At 28.2% G+C, this 20,677-nt stretch overlaps 2 protein-coding genes across 4 annotated transcripts in view; one reads left to right on the plus strand and one right to left on the minus strand.

Annotated features, from left to right (window-relative positions):
- Positions 1-10,206, plus strand: part of LOC107447024 (importin beta11) — a 46,510-nt gene extending 36,304 nt beyond the window's left edge. The window contains exons 22-26 of the mRNA XM_043051863.2: positions 1,713-1,826; positions 2,512-2,633; positions 5,202-5,300; positions 9,217-9,295; positions 9,508-10,206. Of these exons, the coding sequence (XP_042907797.1) occupies positions 1,713-1,826; positions 2,512-2,633; positions 5,202-5,300; positions 9,217-9,295; positions 9,508-9,672 (579 nt within the window). The 3' untranslated portion in view covers positions 9,673-10,206. The remainder of the gene's footprint in view (positions 1-1,712; positions 1,827-2,511; positions 2,634-5,201; positions 5,301-9,216; positions 9,296-9,507) is intronic.
- A 2,859-nt stretch (positions 10,207-13,065) lies between these two features.
- LOC107446980 (tRNA (34-2'-O)-methyltransferase regulator WDR6) overlaps positions 13,066-20,677 on the minus strand; it is a 68,973-nt gene continuing 61,361 nt past the window's right edge. For all 3 annotated transcript variants that reach the window (XM_071178678.1, XM_016061785.4, XM_016061777.4), the window contains one exon: positions 13,066-13,269. In XM_071178678.1, the coding sequence (XP_071034779.1) occupies positions 13,131-13,269 (139 nt within the window). In that variant the 3' untranslated portion in view covers positions 13,066-13,130. The remainder of the gene's footprint in view (positions 13,270-20,677) is intronic.

A 20,677-nucleotide genomic window follows, 5' to 3' on the forward strand; every position in this document is an offset into this window, starting at 1 on the left:
TATATTTTTTAAATTGCTCAATCAGAATGTAATTTAAGCTGTATATAAAATAGCTGTATTTTTTACTGAATATAACCACTTTAAATTTTTTTATGCCTGTGACTCCTTTTCATGGGTCAAATGGTTTATGTGACCTTATCAGAGATGATTGTGCTCCGGAAAAGTTAGGAAATTTAAAAATGTTTCTTAGTTAGGAAATTTAAAAATTTAAAGAAATTTATAGTACCCTATTACTGTGTTTAAACTCTTATTAGTCTGTGTTTGGTCTATTTGTTTTTTAAATTTATCAATCAGAATGTAATCTTAGCTGTTTATATAAGTAAGGTTTGCTGTTTAAATGAAATATTGCTGAATATAACCACTTTAAACTTTTTTTTTGCGTGTGACTCCTTTTCACAGTCAAATGGTTTATGTGATCTTATGATCTTACTTGCATATATGTCCTTATATGTATATAATAAAATTTATAATCTTATACCACTCTTGGCTGAATAGCAGCGACTCGGATACATTGTCGCAGAACATTACAGAGTTCTTGCTGCAGGATTTTCTTTTGAAAAGTAAAAGAAAATTACTTTTCTTTTCTACAAAAATTTGCACGTTACATTTGAATCAGGCATTTACATAATCACTTTTTGATGAGCTTAATTTACGACGATAGTATTGTAAATCAATGTCATGTTTCGAATGTACGGCAGTTATTGATATTGATTTTCACATGGATTTTAAGTATCCTGATATATTTGAAACAATATGGAAAATTCGAAAAGTGCATTTCAGTATTTACTTTTTAAGGCAATATTTCTATCAAATTTTTGGCAGTTATTGCTATTGATTTCTACATAGTTTTTAAATCCAATATTTTTTATGTGATATTATTTATTGTAACAACCTTCCTTAATCTTGAAACAAAACACGCATTTGAGGATCCCAATTTGCTTGATTTTGTCTTTTTTCCCCGACAATTACTACTACGGATTTCATAATTTTTATTTTTTTTTTTTCATTCTGATGATTATTTGCAAAATGTGAAGAAGGAAATAATTTTTGTGTCCCTCTCCCACAAAATGCGAGAATTTTATCCATAATATTGTAATAAGAAATTATTATATGTTTTATTAAGAAAATTATGTAGTTTTTTGTAAACGCAGCGCTTTTGTTATTTTAAATTTGTAACATATATGTTGGTTATTATTAAAAGTATTGTGCAGAAAGATATTAGTAATAGAGAATTTTGTCACAGATAGCTCAAAAAAAAAATTCTGCCACAGGGCTTACACCTGTAAAAATAACTGTTTAAAAACTAAAACTCAGTAAATTTTTCTATTCTTATTTGTTAGAAATTTTATAGATTTTATTTAAATAAAAAGATTTTGAAAATTATTGTAAAATTTTTTGTAAAAAAAATAGAAAATTATGAAGCTAACTTTTGTGATGAAATTCTGATAAATGAAATGCCAGAACTATTCAATTTATTTGTGATGAAATCCTTTCTTTGGAATTGAAAAATCTTTATTGAAAATAAAGCATTTGAAATTAATTTTGGTAATGAAATGAGGAAATTTCTTCAGACGACATATCAAAATCTGTTTCTATAACATATTTTTCTTTTTTATATCTAAAATAATTTGAGGTATACATTTCTTGTTGTTATATGTCTAATTTTGTTTACTTGCTGATTTCCTTGCTTAGTTTTTCTTTTTATAATTTAGGAACTGCCTTTGAGTTCAACTATTCAATTGAGTATTTTGTCCAGAGTTATATTACACAACCCAAACTGTTTTAGTAGAATTTTACAAGCAAAAGCAGATGAATGCCGAAAAGATGTAAGCAAAATTTTTTTTTTTTTCTTTCACCCTTACATTTCATAATCTAGCTTTAAAAGCTTTTTTTATTAAATTAAAAAGAAAAATAGCAATTCAAAATATTTTTGCATTCCAATCAATTATGTTATCAAAGTTATTTTATTGATTATGAAATTATTTTGTTAACTTTAATTCGTTAAATTGAAGATTTTATCGTGAGGAAATAAGATAAATATATGATACTTAATGATTCCTTTACTACTACCTAATGAATAATTAATGCTTCTATAGTACTTCATGATTCCTTCCTTTGAAATAAAAGTTTTTTTGTTTTGTTTTGGCAGTTATCAGTTATTTGAAGTTTTACATATAGTTTTAAGATGCTCTAAAAATTAATTGTTAACAAATTATTTTCATTAAAAAATATTTACTCAAAATTTCAACTTTCTTACTTTTTTAAAGAGAAAAATATTTAAAAATCTATTAATCTTGTGAAATTGGCAATTTTTGTTTTGTGACAATAATTATTCTCAAGAACCCATAAAAGGCCTTACTGTGTATTTATCACCATTAAAATGCTTTTTTCCCCCTTCAACTAATTGATCAATCCTTTTACATTACACAGTGAAGTATGATTTGTGATTGTTAATTTTTAAAAAATAGTCTGTAATCATTTCTTTCATTTTTGTGTTCAATGCAACTGAAGGTGGGGAGCATCCTAGATGATTTTCTAATATTATGGCTTGAAAGAATGCCTCTTGCAAATCCTATCCAGAGGAAGAAACTTCTTGGATTAGCTTTAACTTGTCTTCTGACTTCTAATATGAAGTAAGTTTTTTATTATTTTTTTTAGAATGCTACTGGCTAGGGTCCGTTCACTATTATGAACTGTTTCTTCATGTGCCTCTGAACATGTCATAATAGTAAAGCTCTTCCAGCTGCATGCGAAGACGTATACTGCCACGTTTTTCTATGTAGTTTTAGTCCTGATTGTGTGTCCTACTTCCCATAGAAGTTTGTTACAACATTTATGTGACCCTCTGTTTTATATAACGTTTATAAGCTTTTACTTTTCAACAGAAAATGGACTGAAAATGTCATTAAAAGAAAGTTGCGTTAGGAGAAAAACTAGTTTCTGATTTAAAAACCCCACACCCGAATAAGGCAAGATCAAGTATTTGTATAAATACAACAAAAAATTTGTTCCCAAGTGGTGGACAACTTTTCATTATTACTTTACCATGACTAATAACAGGGATTCCATGGGATTTAAAAACTGCTTAATTTTGGAAAATAAGGGCTCTTTAAAGTACTTACTTTTGGTACAAGGTTTAAAGTCCTTAATTTTTCAGCCTCACTATTTTCAGCTATTGGAACAATTTTTCAGTTTAATTTTTTACAACAAAAAGTCGTTCTTTTATCACCTAGAATTAGACCATGCATCAAAGGGAGGGAGTTTTAGGGAGAAAAGTGTGTGAGGGGGCAACCGGCAAGGGGAAGGAAGCATGACTTTTCATTAATATATTTGTTCTTTCATTAATATATTCTGCCTTTTGCCTAGAATAATACTCTATGATTAGAGTAAATCAATCTAAAAGAAAAGAATACAGTGTGGACAAAGGGGTCACATGGAAGAGATAGTGCTTTTTTTTGGGGGGGGGGGGAGCTAGGGTACCTAAGTAGAACTGACCTTGAAAGACGTCAGAATTAAAGAAATTGAGTTCTACTGGAAATGCCTCTGCTTATAGAAATGAAGTAAAGTCCTAAGAAAAGAAGTATCAGAATTCTTTTTTAAGCAGAGTCTATATCAAAAACTATTTCTAAAATTCTTGAAGAATTAAATTAATTTGTATAATATTTCAATGTGTGATAGGTAACTGTAAATTTATAGAAAGCTGTAACATTTTTTAAAATTCACGATGCTGTTAAAAACTAAACTTATCTGTAAAACAGTGTCTGAAAAATCACAGCCCACCTAGGTTTTTCATACAAAACCTGGGATTTATTGAGTTTTTGATGAAAATACTGTTTTTTCTGAAGTACTTTAAATTTCTATTCCTGAGTACTAAATAAGAATACTTGTTTTGCTGCTTACAAAAAAGTTAAATATTTGGTAACTATTTATAACTTGTTTTGTTGCAATGTAAAATTTTTTTCCTTCAAGTTTTAAATTCTTTTGCTATTATTTTTATTTCTTAAGGATAAACAGATTGTTGCTTAAAAATTTAAATCTACTCACTTAACTTTTTGTTATTAATGTCTAATAGAATAAAATTCCAGCTTACATTTTAATAATCATTTTATTCAGTTAATATTGCAACTTAATATACTGTTTTTTATTAACTTTTGGCTGCTTTAAAATTAGTTCATGTTTTTTGCCAGATTGTTTAGTAAATATTATGTAAAATTAAGTCCTAATATCAGTTTTGGATGGAAATAATTTTATACAAAGCTTATCATAAAAGTAAATATAACAGATTTTCTGTTTAGTAATAGTTTCAAAATGGTTAAGTTACAAATGTTTTTCATTAATATTTTTTTACAAAACTTTACCTGATAAGGTGATATTACAGGTATACTTTATAATTCAGCTTTCGGTTTAAACTGTTAATCTGGGATAAAAATAAAATATCAAATCATAATAATGGTAGAGAATAATATTGAGAATGATAGAGGATGATAAAGAAATATTACAAATAAATATCTATAAATGATCGTGGATTTAAAAATAAATAACTTATCAGTATTTGTTATATAAGAAAACTTACAAATTTTCTGACAATAGAAATGTATTGATACCTTTGAAAAATTGTTCTAGACCCTTTCATTTATATGTTTCCCTGAGAACTAATAAAAAACATATTGGTGCAAAAATTATAAATTTTCTCAAACATAATTATATTTTTATGTTATAAAAACTTTCATAAAGATATTTATTGCAATTAATTTCTTTTTTAAATATTAAATTAAGCTTAGTGAAAAAAAATGGAATGATTTAAGGTGCATGGATAAGAAAGGTAAATAATTGGCCTTGCCACTGGTTCTTGATTTTTCCGAAAAGTCTTTAATTTTTTCAAAAGAAGTCCCTGAAAGTGCTTAATTTTTGCTTTGTTAAGAAGAGTGGAAACCCTGCATAATGTGTTTTATTAAAAACCAAAAGTTAAAATTTTTTTTTATAGTCTGCTTTTTGCACTAATGAGTGTTTGTTGTCCAACCAGAAAATTTTAATCCTTTTTATTTTACTCTCTAACTTTGACCTAAGATCACCTAGACCTAAATCGTTAAGAATTATAAATATTGATTTCTATATTTCTGCCTATTGTCAGTTGTTTTAAATCATTAACTTGAACTGGCATAAATAGAATACTAATACATTTTGTTGAACTATTTTTTCAGCGCTGTTCATGAAAAAATATGTGGAATACTTTTAGCTGTTGTTGAAGTTTTATATGATATTACAAAAGTTAATAGAGAAAACTGTTCTGGATCTGATGAGTGAGTCTAATAATTTTTCTGTTTTGATCATTTCACATCTGATGTAATTTTTATCATCCTGGAGCTTTATTACTGAAAACTTAAAACAGAGTTTTTGTAATTTTGTGGGCTAAATGTGCCATTAAGAGTTACAAATCTTAATGTTATGATAGAGGTCATCCAAACTTTGTGCACTTTGTAATTCAAATTTCTAGTTTTTGATTGGGTGGAATTGTTTTCACCAATTTTAAAATGTTTCCATTGATTTAACATTCAACAATGTAAAATCCAAACATTCTTTTAAATTGCTTACCAATGAGAATACCAGGATATCAAATACATTCTAGAACAGCAGTTCCCAAATAGTGTTCCACAGAACCCTAGGGTTTTGTAGAAGCGGTAAAGGAGTTTCGTGAGTCAGGATTGCATAGCTGCCAACTGTTCTAAATTTTTTGGATTTGTTCCTAATTTTTAAATCAATTCTGAAATTTTTATAAAAAATCTGAATTTTCATAAAATTGCAGTATATTTGCTTTTAAACCAATCCCGTATTCTGATAGCCGCAACCACGCTTCCTGTGTTTATTGTGCTGAGGTAATTTTTAACAGCTTTTTATTAGAAAATACTATTCCAATAGCTGTTGCGGATCATTTCACTAAGATGAATCTTTAGAAACTATTATTATTTTTTTAAAAATTTATTGTAGTATTTTTACACTTGCATCAGAAATATTTGTTTGTGATGCAGATTATTATTTACCTGTGTTTTATAATTTTGGGAAGAATAATTGTGTATTAATAGGTAATGGTTGCTTCGAAATTATTATACCGGTATTCCTTATTATAAAATATTAATATTATTAATTTCCCACAAAACATAGTGTTTCTAGTTTTGTTTTACTAATTTACATGCGGTATTTAAATATATGTCTATTAATGTTATTATTTAATAGTTAAATTTTGGTCTTACTCTCGTAATTTTTGCCTATTATTTTGTCGCATATAGTGTTCCTAATTTTTGATTCCTAAGGTTGTCAGCTATGGGATTATTTTTAACCATTTTTTTATTATGTTTGTTATTATATTTAGATCCAGTCAATAATCTATTATTCATATAATATTTCGATTGCCTTTATCCAATTATTTAAAATATTGCAATGTATTGAGCATTGCATTTTAAAGCAATGAAAAAATAAAATTCTTTTTTCAAAGTAAGCATAATTTTTCTAATAACAATGTATTACTTTATGAAGTTGAGATTAATTTAAAAAAATTCAAAATAAAAATAATTAATTGGTTAATAAATAAGTTTTCCTAGTAGCTATTTATTAAAGTTCATTGCAGTTCTTTTTAGTTTTCTTGCCTATTTTATTCATTTTCAGTTTATAAACACCAAAAATGAATTCATAACTAGACTACATTCAACTCCAAATCTGAATTAAACTGTGGGACATAATACCTAAATTAAAAGTATTTGTGATAAAACATTGTACAAATTTCATTTCTCTTTTTAAGCATTTTCAAAGGAAAGTATTCTCTGCTAAGTTAATAGGTTTGCAATTGTTTTTATATACTTTATTTATAAAGTCCCTGAAAGAATGTTGATCACTTAGGGTTCTTTAGCTATAAAAAATTTGGAATCACTGGTCTAGACTAATCATCTGGAATTTGCGGTACTAATATTATTGCATATATATGTTATCTTACCGATTTTCTGGATCAATAAAATTAGCAATTATTAATCAGCTATAAGAATAATTTTATATAGTAACTTAAACATTGACATAACATAACTTAAGATTAATTTTACCTAGACAAAAAAAGTATTTTGGAAGAAAAACTGATTTATAGTCCAAAATAATTAATCCAACTCCTGGCAGATAAAAGAAAAAGACCAACTTTATAATTGTTCCAGTCCTGTAATATTGTCTATGCATAAGTACATAAAGTATTCTACAGTAAGAATTTTTCTTTTTATGAATATGAATTAGAAATTTTGCTCTTTGATCTGTTTCATAACCTGAAACATCAGGCAAAAAATACAATTCATGCACATTTTGAGTTAAAAATATTGTATGACTAAAAGTATAAAACCAACAAAATATGTTTTTTTTATAGTTGTTTTACAGTAAAACAGTAGTTTTTACTATAAAATCAAGCACAAAAATTTAAAGCTTAACTTTAATTATAGCTATTTCCTATTCCAAAACATGTCCTAAAATCATTTCCTTTGAAATGTTTTGGTATTGTATTACTTGTATTGTTTATGTATTACTTTGTATTGTATTGTTTGAGTTCATATGCAGATAGTTTTATTTTTATTTAGTTGACTATTTATTTATCAACAGTACTTTAAAGTGCCACTTTAAATGTTATATAAATCTTTAAAAGTAATTTAAATTTTTTTTTCTTTTTTAACATTTGTATGAGAGGGTTAGGATATTCCGTCTCACCATAGTATGTTAAACATTCAAAATTTTATCCTGTTATTTGATATCATGACTATCTCTAAACTTTTAAAAGTGAAATACGTATCAGAAACTTATGTTTCATGCAGGAATGTTTAAAAAAAAGCTTAATTCAGAAATAATTGGGATAAAGCTGGGAATCATTTTAAAGTTGAGCTTTAGGCCCGAAATGTACAGTTTGCCATTCCTCCAAGGGGAGCTTTAGTCACCATTTACTAAGGTGGAGAAATGGTCAAAAATGGAATAAAGTTAACTTTAGTATCTAGACAAATGAGGTATTTTTCTGTTTTTTTTCTTCTATTTATGTTGAAATTGTATGAAATCAAAACAATGTGAATAGAGCTAATACTTTAAAACTTTATCAGTATTGCAGTTTTCAGTAAAGAAGTTTAATCAGTAATGCATAGCTATTCAGACAAGTGAATTATAATTTCGTATGTATTATTTTTTAATCGAAATGGAGAGAAAAAGTTGATGGTTTAAGTATACATGATGTATTAAATAAAATACAATTTTTTTAGTTATGTGTCGGATATTCTAAGTAAAATCTTTGTTTACTCTGAATCAAATGTGACTAACAGAGCTAATAATTAAGAACTTTTTTGAGTTTTCAGTATAATTCTTAACTTAGATGTATTTACACATAAAGCAGTTATAACTGTTGTTTCTTTTAGTCCTATTGATGTGCTTTTAGTTTCTTTTGATTCAGTGTGAAAAAGCACATTGGAAACAATACCTGGCTTGTCTAGACAGGTATAATATATATAACAGGCTGTGTAAATATATATAAATCCAAAAATGAACATATGTTTCATGTTTCAGAACTTTTAAAATAATTGTTCTATTAACTTGATTTTGGTTTTAATTGATTCAATGTAAAAAATGCATAAGAATCATTACCTCACATGACTAGATAAGAATAACAAGCTTATAAATAGGCATAACTTAAAAAGATAATTTTTTTATATTCGGTACCTACTAAATAAATAGCTTTCCTTAATTCCAGCCTTCTCCTAGTTATTTCTTTACTCAATGATGTAGAAACCGTCTTATCTTACATAGCTTCAGTAATTTCCATCTATTAATTAGTAGATTAACTGATGGCAAGTCTTGAATTATTGATAACCTACTTTTATAATCGAAATTAAATGTTGCATTAATTGAAGAGGTGACTAGATGAAAAAATTTACTTTAAAGTTTATACAAAGACAATAGATAATTTGATGTATGAATTATTCACATTCTACACCCATTAATTACTTACAGTTGCCATTTTACAATTCAGTCATTCTAAGATGGAACATTTTTACACTGGGGGATTTTTTGCAAAAATAATAATAAATTGTCATCAAATAATTTTGTCCAAAAGAAAATATTTTAATTATTAAAGGCATAAAAAAATCTAATCTATTTTAATATATATATATTTTTAAGTTTAAATTATTATTTTTTCTGATCTTTTTTACATAGTATGTTGGTCATTAATCCAGGAGAAATATCTGATCTAGATGAAGAAATTGAAACAGAACAAGATAAAAGAAAACGGGAGGTAATACTCAGTATATTTTTATACAGTTAGTGTATCAATTATGTGTTTAGTATTAGAATTAAATTAACTGAAAAGTAAGTTAAATTTTTACAATAATAATCTCTAATTACAGTGAAGTCACTGACAAAATGTACACTTATTACGATTATTCTACAGATAAATTTTGTTGTCAGTTTATAAAAATTTTAAACTGTTTTTACTTTTTTTAACAGTTAACATTATTGGATCCTGTTTATACAGTGGTATTGAGAGATTATTTATACAACCAAGTAATGGCCTTACAGCAATCAGTAGGTGCTACAAAATTTCAAGATCTTATGTCTACAGTTGATGTTGAAACCATGGATGAATTGCAAGTCTACCTAAAGCAATCATAAAATTGTAAATGCAATACTTTTTATATGAGCATGCTAAAGAATGAATCATGTAAATAAGGAACACGTGGGACGATCATATTATGAAATATTGAGTATGAAATAAATCTAATTTTTACAGTTGTTTTTAATGATAGGAATATTTTTTGTGCCATAAAAAACAATCAAAAACTTAAATGAGAACAGAAACATAAATGTTTAAAAGAAGGATATGTGCACTGACAAGTTTAAATGCAATTTATATCATCAATTGTTTGTTAACTTATTCTTTTTGAATTAAAGCAAGCGGGTTGTCAGAATTCTTTTAATCCGTTACAATTTTTAGTAATCTCTTAATATTTTTTATTTGCAATTTTGAGCTTTTTTTTTTCTTTGGGAATTATTTGTATGTAAACTTTTATGTTAAAAGTTAATAGCATCTTTATCATCATTAACTAGTCGACACTTATTTTCCTTTCATTGCTCATTATATTTTATTGTGTTTAATTTTTGTTTTGTTGAAGCCAAAAAATTTTGAAAAATAAATCTTTTTTATGAGTTTTGCTTCTTTACTCTAAAGTTGCTCCAAAGGACATGCCTCGCAATTCTCCTATTTTTTCTATAATTTGGGAAAAGTCTTGTATTTCCTATTTTTTCTTTTGATGTTCATCATTCAGACTGCTAACGTAAAATCCCACCCAGAATATGTATACCTTTTAAAAGTGTTCATTTTTGGTTTGGAATGCCTTTCATATCTTTCTTATTAGTTATTTCATATCTTTTCTTTAAAATGATTGCCCTAAATAAAACAGTGCTTGCATTAAAAAAAAATTATAATTCTTAAAGAAAATTCATAGATCTCTAATATTTTCAAAAATTTCCAGTTATTTTCCTAAAGAATTTCTAAATTTATTTACTTTAATTTATCAAGCTTATGAAATTGCAGGCTAGTAACATTGTTATTGAAATGCTTACATTTAGTCTTTTTTTTTTATTGGACTTTGTTTATTTCAAATACAATATCTGCTTACAACCACCCTTGGACAGTTGTAGTATAGATAATTTAGGCAAGTGGTTCCCACAAAATGTTCAACACAACCCTAAGATTTCATAGAAGGATGATAGGGATCCATGGAGTTAGGATATTTTTAACCAAAGAAACAATGAATAAATATGTTTAACTGAAGCTGACGTCTTTAGGGAGTACAAGATACAGAAGTCATAAAAGCAAATCCTTTTCTATCAAGAGAGCACGACAAATGTCTAAAATTGCTCTCACGTACCTTAACCCACTGACGGTTCTGCACGTAAAAAGTCGCATTTTAACTTGCAGTCTTCTCTGCATAGCAAAACCGGCTTTTCCATGTTAATTGACAGGGGAGCTGTGTGTAGGGGAGAAACATTCTCCCAATTTTGCCCATTTCCTTAACCGCCAGTGGGTTAAAGGTTTTGCAAAAGTCCAGGAAGAGAATAATAGGGCAAGATCAAGTCTTGATCGAACTGCCCCAGTCAAGCATTTCTATTAATGATGTCACTATTTTCTCTCTCTTTTTTTCCTCCTTCTACGCAAATTAGGGGGGGGTTGTTTTTATGTTTATTTCAATTTAGTTGTGTTTGGCGGTCAGTAGTNAAGAAAAAAATTACAAGATAAAGGTGCATCAATTGCAATTTTAATTATTTCTAGTATCCATGAATTTAAAACCTATTCTACGTTGTGTAAGTATTTCAAAAGATGATTTTCTATTTAACGAATTTTCCATATAACGAACTTTTTTTCGGGATTTAGCGACTTCGTTAAATAGAGGTCCGACTAAATATGTTTAACTGAAGCTGACGTCTTTAGGGAGTACAAGATACGGAAGTCATAAAAGCAAATCCTTTTCTATCAAGAGAGCACGACAAATGTCTAAAATTGCTCTCACGTACCTTAAAGGTTTTGCCAAAGTCCAGGAAGAGAATAATAGGGCAAGATCAAGTCTTGATCGAACTGCCCCAGTCAAGCATTTCTATTAATGATGTCACTATTTTCTCTCTCTTTTTTTCCTCCTTCTACGCAAATTAGGGGGGGGTTGTTTTTATGTTTATTTCAATTTAGTTGTGTTTGGCGGTCAGTAGTGTAATTTGGTTATTGGATTTTTGTTTCAAGTAAGCTTTTGAGCATATTATTATGTATTTCTCTTGATTTTATACTTCTGTATTTGCTTTATGTATTTTATATTCTCTTCCTGGACTTTGGCAAAACCTTTGGGATACAGAGAGAGCAATTTAGACATTTGTCGTGCTCTCTCGATAAAAAAGGTTTTGCTTTCATGGTTTCTGGAGCTGGTACGCCCTGAAGACGTCGGCTGTAGTTGTCATATTTATTCATTTTTTATTGTTTCTTATGTTTCAATTCTATTTGGATTCTCAGCTGCTTAGCGCGTTTTTCCACTGGAAGTATTATTTTTAATTGCTTTAATTATTTTGAATTCTTTTCTTGATATTTTTAACTAGTAATAATCCATAATTTAATTAATACTTCGCTTGTTTATATGAACAAGATTAGGTTAGATGATATTTCGCTCATCTTTGTGTAAAATGTGAATGGAAAAAAAAGTGAAATTTGAAATATTTTTTTAAATAACAATATACAGAATAAATTATTAAAAGGATATGTATTTATAAGAATTTCATAAGTATTTCTCATCAAGCTTTTTGATTCAAAATAAAATAACTACATTCAATAATAAAGAATTTCTGCTAATAATTCTCATGGTTTGAAACAGTTCCTATTTGAAAACCATAATTCAGCTTATTTTACTCATTTTCAGCAGAAGCATACACCAAAAAAAAAAAAAACATAATACTTAATATTTCAATTTACACATTAAATCATTTCAAAATAAATAGTGGTTGTCTTTTTTTTTTAGTATATTCACAGCTAATGGTGAACTTTTTGTTATGCTCGGATTTCCGCTTAAAGAAGCGTGATCATTTAGGGTTCCATAGCTAGAAAAAATCGGGTACCACTGATTTAGACAATTGTGGTCATCATAGGAAAAGGTGTAAAGAAAATAGTCGCAGGGTTTTATTACTTTTGAAGCTTAAGCTCTTTTTTTAATGTTTTAACACAAGTCTGTTTGGGAGGAATTATTTTTTATTTTAAAAATAAATCCTTCACATAATTCATTTAAAAATGGAGCTAATGACATCAATCACAACTCTGGCTGCTGCACCTCTAGAAAGTTTGACAGTTTCTCTTTAAAATAAAGGTTCTGAACCTAAAATAACGGTAATTTTTACAGGAGAAAAAGCTGTGTATTTTTTTAAAAATTCAGTATTTTTAATACTTTTATTATAAAAAAAAATCATAAAATCAACAAGCAATTTATACATGCTTGTACTTACCAATCTTTAATATGACAAGAAACAATAATCTTTTAAACAAAAAATATTTTTTTATTAAAAGTTAGAAAATTTTATTTACAATAATACAATTTAAATCAATGTACTTTAAGATAAGGATAGGGATCTTGTATGAAATGCAGTATAAGTTCCTTAAAATCCAGATCATCTTCCTTTGTAAATCTAAAAACTTCAAATCCTTGACCACATACTGCCAAATTCCATTCATTAAAGTCACTGTAACAAAGTTAAAAATGTAAGTAACAAATTATCTGAAATGGAATTTGAGTTATGCTTTCCGATTTGATGATTTAATATGACAAACAAAGTCTATAAATATATTTTAGCTAAATCCTAACTTATAAGTTATTTTATGCATATTTTAAAGCTTATTAAAAATAAACACTGCTTCAGAGAGAGCTTTTAAAAAAAAATCTATGAAATTTTTCTGTTGTCTCTAATGGTATTAAAATAACCTTTGTGCTAAAGTAGCAAAAGTAACCTATGACAGTGTAGTATTTGTTATCTTTAATTACTTTAATGCAAATGACTAACAAACATTATATTTAGTTGAAAATATAACATACTGTCCACACCTGATATAACGACCCTGTATGGTCCAAACCTAAATGGACGTTATAACGTAAGTTTGCTATATAGCGAATATACAAAAATGTAGCAAATATTTAATCATAAGTTGTTATGCTGGGTACCAAAATGATCATCACTAAACCAGAGATCATTACATTCCAGAGGAACTACTAAGTAAAAATAAAATCAAGAATGCATGTTTTCTGTGCACATGTTTTAAATCTAGTTTAGAAATATTACACGTTTTAAAACTAAAATAAACCACTTAATACATCACTTAACAAAAGCCTGAATACAGTATTCAGACAAGAATAATATATACAGGGTTCATACAGAGATCAGAAGAAATCCAAGGAGTCTAAAATTTTAAGGACTTATCAAAAATTTAAAAACTTTGTGTAAAAGATAACTAGACAGTTTTTTTTTTAAATTAAAAAGCAGTTATTATAAGGGACTTGCTGAAATGTATATTTTGCATATTTTTTTCTAGCCCTTTTGAAATAAATTTTGACTTTGTTAAACTTCATCAAGAAAAATAAATAAAGTTATCACTTTTACACATAAATACATTTTTCAGTTTCAAATATTGTAATAAATCTTGTTAAAGTGCAAACTTAGTAAGTTTATCTATGCAATGCAATAATCTAAGGAGTTTCTAAGGACTAATTTGAAAATCTAAGTAGTTCCAAGTACTCCTCAGAGACTTTTTTATTTCTAAGGAGTCTGTATGCAATTGCTGTCTTGTACGCTTCTGCTAAAAAGTTTTTCTACCTGAATGATTGATGGAGTAGGCAGAGGAAATCTACTGAAAACACAAACCTGGTCAGGGAGGTCATTATTCGCCAAATTCTTATGACGCCAAAGACAATAAAGGGTCTAAAATGTAAATCCGATTTACCTCGTTTTTGTTGGACATAGTTGATTTATTCTACCTTTAGTGGGAGAATGTAACTTACAGATTTTTGGGGAGAAAAGCTTTCTTATTTATCTCTTATTTTCGTATGAAATGGGATGAATCAGTAAAAAGTAAAGAAATTTAACTAAAAAAAATTATTCAAAGATTTTAAAAATGTAATTATATTTAATTAAATTTTTGAATGATTTTTCTAAAACCGAATACATTAAAATGAATTTATATAAAATTAGTCTTAGTTAAATTTTGAACTTAAGATCCAAGCTTTAAAATATTTTGTTTTTGTTTGTTTAACCCCGATTTTATGTTATTCTGCTTCGAGAGTTTTTTATCGCTAGTCCGACAGAAAACGTAAAATCGGGGTTTCACTGTAATTATATTTAATTAAATTTTTGAATGATTTTTCTAAAACCGAGTATATTAAAATTAATTCATAAAAAATTAGTCTTAGTTAAATTTTGAATTTAAGATCCAAGCTTTAAAATATTTTGTTTGTTCAGTTCTCCTAAAATTATTCGCTCAATAACTCAATCTCTTTAACAAAATAATAATCTCGTTCGTAATTTATAGCCAGTCTCTTAAACCCTTGAAAGCTTTAAAACTTTTTTAAGTATGAGAAATTCCATGACCTAAACACTATTAAAGTATTTCTTGAGAAATATTTCCTATTGGCTTTAAACTACTTTCGTTTAATTCTGATGTTCAAAATTTTTTCAATGTTTTGAATTTCTCCTACCTCATAGATTCCGGTTTTTATTATATTTTTCCTCGCTTCAATGTGAAAAGCACGCTTTTGCATAATACCAAAATTGACATGTCAAGAAAAAAAATCTCGTATTTGAAAAGGGAAAATTAAGCACTTTTTAAAAACACCCAATTAAAACAGCATCTTTAAGGGCTTTTAAAAAACGAAAGTAAGCACAAGAACTTTTTAAAAACGCTGCGCAACATGCTTCAAACATTCTATACAAAATAAAAAACAAAGTATACTTAAAGTTATTTATATTAACAAATCTACAGTTAACGTAAAGAAAATGGAAAATATACCAATTAAAGTTATTAAAAGATTTTTATTTGTAAAAGAGTCTTATATGGCATGTAAAGAACAATGCTAGCATTAACAGATATGCTAAATAATTTTGAATGTCTGTGGTAAAATAAGATTATAATCAAATTAAGTCCCTGAAAATCAAATTTTAATCAAACAAAACGTTAATGTTGTAATGATATTAATATACAGAAGTAACCAACTTTAAAAACATGTATCATAAAGAAAGAAAATCCCAGGTCATTTATAAAAAGTAAAGCAGATCATATCAATGAATAAATTAATAAAGAAAAACATGTCAAAACTTGGAAAAAGTATGCTCAGTTAATAAAAATTAGTGGTTTGGGCATAAAGAAAGAAAATCCCAGGTCATTTATAAAACGTAAAGCAGATCATATCAATGAATAAATTAATGAAAAACATGTCAAAACTTGGAAAAAGTTTGCTTAATTAATAAAAATTAATGGTTTGGGCGAGAAGTTCAACTAAAAAATGCGAGAAATTTGGCGGTTTCCGAGATTTTTCAAGGTCAATTTGAATTTCTCAAGGATTTAGCATTATATTCAAATACTTCTTCGGGCTCTTGGAAATCAAAATGAAATTCAAGTATTTTTCAAGGATTCAGCAGATAGAATTATATTCCTTCATTTCGTATGACGAAAACCTATCAACTATATTTATCTCGGTTTGAAGTTAAAGTGGATTTTTCTGGAAGTTAATAAATTTTCGAAAAATTTGTGGAAAAGAAAACTAAGTTTTAAAAAGGAAAGCTTCAGGATCGAAAAAAATTAATCGTACAAAATTATAAAACCTTAATATAATAATAAACAAAATTGCTGCTAAAATTTTGTTAATACTACTATTAAAGAGACTATTGAATGATTTCTCAGTTCATTACTGAACATGACACATGAATTTAATTTAATTCTTTATTTCGCAATTCTGTATCATGGCTTAAATATCAGTAAGAAATAGGTTCAATCATAATCACATAAAATTCTGAAATAAAATTATAATTTCTTATTATGTTTTTACGGTGCAATTACCTTATTATGCTAAATTCTTATATGTGTTTCATTTTCAAACCTCTTTGATACAGATGATAAATCATGTAGTTTAAAATTATTAATCATAATAATAATAACATTATGATCGATTTCGTTAATTTTAATTGATGTAATAATTGTACTCGATGAAAAATTTAAGTTGAGCTACAATTAAAATGTTTTTTAAAGAATTCAAATACTTCTTAATAACAGCTTAGGTCAAAATAATTTCAATGTTTAGAAAAAAGGTTCTGATAGAAATTTTATTTATTTCTATAGTTTATTAAAAATTGCAGAAACATTACATAAATCCATAAATTACATAAGTCGCTAGACCAAGCTAAGCTATTCATGATATTCAAAATTAGTCAAGTTAAAGCTCTTTTGCTTTGTTCATTCTTTGAAAGTTTTCCCTCTGATAACTAAGACTTCGATCTCACTCTTGCTGAGAGGAAAAATCCTATTTCATACCAGGCTATATAGCAACCTCTTTATCATGTAAGCGCCAAGAGAAAATAGCTATATCACGCCAAGAGAATATTAAGTGGGGCTCTTTCTAGGGGGGGGGGCAATGGGATACCCCCTAATGCACCTGAAAGCAATTACCCTTATCTTGAAAGCTGTAGTTTTGAGGAGACATACAATGAACCTGTCAAACCCTTCATAAAAAAATTAACAAACGTTGTGAAACTTGACCTACAGGAGACTCCTATTTCCACATGAGAATGCAATATACACTTCCAACTCCCTACAGTGAAAAGTAATCATTATTAAAATATCTGTTAGACCATAGAGTATGCTTAAGACCACCTTGAATAAAAAATTTGGTCCTGTTACTCTGTCTTCATTCCTAGAGAATCTAAGATATTTCATGTTTATTGAGCAGTTACATCAAAAGAGATAGTGATTTCAATAGTTTCTTGGAGACTTTTTCTACCCATCGATTCATTTCCATTCAATAAATGTTAGTTTGGAAAGTGCAAACAATTTTAACATCTGTATCATAGAAATTTTTGGAAAGAGTAATTTTCTTGGAATTAAAAAAAAATGGAACAAAATTTCGGTCGCTATATTGAAATAAACGATTCCTTTCTGACGTTTTAATGGTTGTTGAAATAACATGTCTATCGATTAACAAACAGGACTTCATACGAGGCGCATCCAGAAAGTAAGTTTCCCTGTTTTTTGTTAAAAAAAGAACTCACACTTTCTGGAACATATTTATTGGTAACAAGTATAGCAATGTTTCAGCTATTTTTCAACATAGCCACCACCAGAATTGAGACACTTGTCGTATCGTGGGATCAACTTTTCTATCCCTCTGTCGTAGAACTCTGCCATCTGTGAATGGAACCAGCGTGTGACAAATCACTTCAGCTCTTTGTCGTTGCCAAAACGCTCACCGGAGGACAGGAATTTCTTGAGATGCAAGAAAACATGAAAGTTGCTGGGAGCAAGATCAGGGCTGCAGGATGGATGATCAAACAACTCCCAGCCAAATTCCGTCAAGCTGTATGTGGACGAACATAGTCATGGACGAGCACAACACCTGCAGTAAGCATTCCACGCCTCTTGTTTTGAATGGCACGTCGCAAATTCTGTAGTGTTTCACGGTAATGGTCAGCGTTTACTGTTTCACCACATGGTTCCATTCACAGACGGCAGAGTTCTATGATAAAGGGATACAAAAGGGGTCCCGCGATACGTGTCTCAATTCTGGTGGTGGCTATGTTGAAAAATAGCTGAAACATTGCTGTACTTGTTGCCAATAAATATGTTCCCGAAAGTGAGAGTTTTTTTTAACAAAAAAAAGGGAAACTTACTTTCTGGATGTGTCTCATATGTCGGTCGTTTTAATGAAGGTCGCTTTAATTAGTGTAGACTATAACAAGATAAACAAAAAGTAAAAATAACATAAATTAAAAGCTTAATATAAAAATAGGTAACAGAATAATATAAAGAGTGATAATAGGTAACAGAATAATACTAAGATTGCTTCATGAGAGTATTTCATCATACTGAAACAACAGAATTTTTATGTGCCAGTTTGTAAAAGCATTTTTGAAAATATCAAAACTGTTGCTCATTGTCTTCATGTAAAAATTGTACTAACTATAAGTTAAAAGCTCTTTTTTAAACTAAAATTTCAAAAAACATTTATTGTACTGTTTCTTAATAAAATTCTATGTTAACTCCACAGAAATATATTTATATATATATATCATAATATGTTTTTTCAATCATATTAAAAAAAGAACTAAGCTTTCATCTTCTGATCGTTTTGCTATATGAAGATGACAGTTTTTAGAAATTCAGTTTTTCTTGGCATCATAAACTTCCATTAAGAGCTTATAAAATTTTTACTTTTGCAAACAATGTTTCTTTAATATTCCGAGATTAATTTGATTATCAGCAATTTGGATGTTCGGAAAATAGGTAATACACTTCCTATTGCTATTAACAAAGAACTATTAGCAAGTGTCAAAATTTAACACCACAAGAACCAGAAAAGCCTATGCTACATTAAACTAATTGACAAGTGAAAATAGAAAAAGATAACAAGTGAAATAAAGAGACTGTATCAAAAATGCCTCTTTCTGGTGGAAATTGTAATCTATATTATATAAAACGCTAATACGTACGTCAATAAAAGTCAATAAAACCGATGATATTTCTTTTCTCGCGCTGGCAACAGTTTTCATTTTTAATTGATTGTGACATAAAAGACCAACTAAATNTTTATATTTCGCGTTTATTTATGCATTGAATTTTCACGCTTTAAAATGCAGAATATTAGTGAAGCAATATTTGATAATTTATTTTGCTAATATGTTTCTTATTTAGCTAATGTTTTGATTTTTTCACCATGTACAATCTAAATAGCTAATATACTTTTTTAAAAGCCAATAAGAACATTGGTAGAATTCTTCTACATAAGTACAATACTATGTCTTTGATGATAAAATACTATGTCTTTGATGATAATATATTATGTCTTTGTGCTAGAACATTGTGTTCATTGGCAAGCGAGCGCAGCGAGCCATGGTTCTCGCGTGAACCACATAGGATTGCGTAGCAATTCTCGGGAGTTGGCGAGCGTTAGCGAGCAGGGGGCGGAGGCTCCTAGTTAAATGAAAATGATTAAGGGGTAGTAAAGACACCTAGAGAAGACCAAGGCCCACCCAGGGCTGTTGTGTCACTGAAGAAGAAAAGGGTCATGCTTAGATGCCTACAAATGCCGTTTAGGTTTGATAACAAGGAAGATTTTGTGAAATCTATTAAAAATTATTTTTTAAAACCAAAAAATTAATTCTATTTACTCCTTTTTAAAATTATTTACAGTCATCTTTTATTATTGAAAACTAAAATACAATAAAAATTAGGAAATACAATTCCCTGTCATCTACCATTTGGATATAATAAAGTAAATAAAATAATGGTATAATAAAGTAACTTGGTATAAAACTTGGTATAATAAAGTATAAATATTGGCTGATTAGAATTTAAAAACAAAGAATAGTATTTGTGTATTGGATTCAAATGCTGAAAAGCTATCAGAAAATTAAAAAATACCAAAGAGTATTTCAGAACTCTAACTAGTGTTGCTTTTATAGTTATTAAACAAGCATAAAAGAAATTTTTCTTTGAAGAAATCACCTTTTTTGTGAATTATATAAATCAGGCCTCAGTAACTAGCAGAAGTGAGGGAAAGATTAAAACAGCCCCAGACATATGGCCTAAGGAGGCATCCAATCAATGACAAAATTTCAAGCCAAAGAAAATGACAAAATTTCAAGCCAAAGAAAATGTCAAAATTTCGTGCAGACATCACAACTCGCTCCGACCGCAAAGTACGGTTCAACCCCAGATACTTATAGCCTCTCAGTGCTTAGGCGCTTGGGGGGGGGGAGTACTGTGGTGGACCGTAACTTCAATAAATGCCAGCAGATGGCGTCACTAGTTCTAAGAAAAACATTATTTTATTTACTCATTCTATTTTTTCACACATTCTGTTCATTCATATTCGAGCTCTAGAATTGCTAATTA

Source organism: Parasteatoda tepidariorum, chromosome 3 (assembly GCF_043381705.1).
Source record: "Parasteatoda tepidariorum isolate YZ-2023 chromosome 3, CAS_Ptep_4.0, whole genome shotgun sequence".
In the NCBI taxonomy this organism is placed as follows: domain Eukaryota; kingdom Metazoa; phylum Arthropoda; class Arachnida; order Araneae; family Theridiidae; genus Parasteatoda; species Parasteatoda tepidariorum.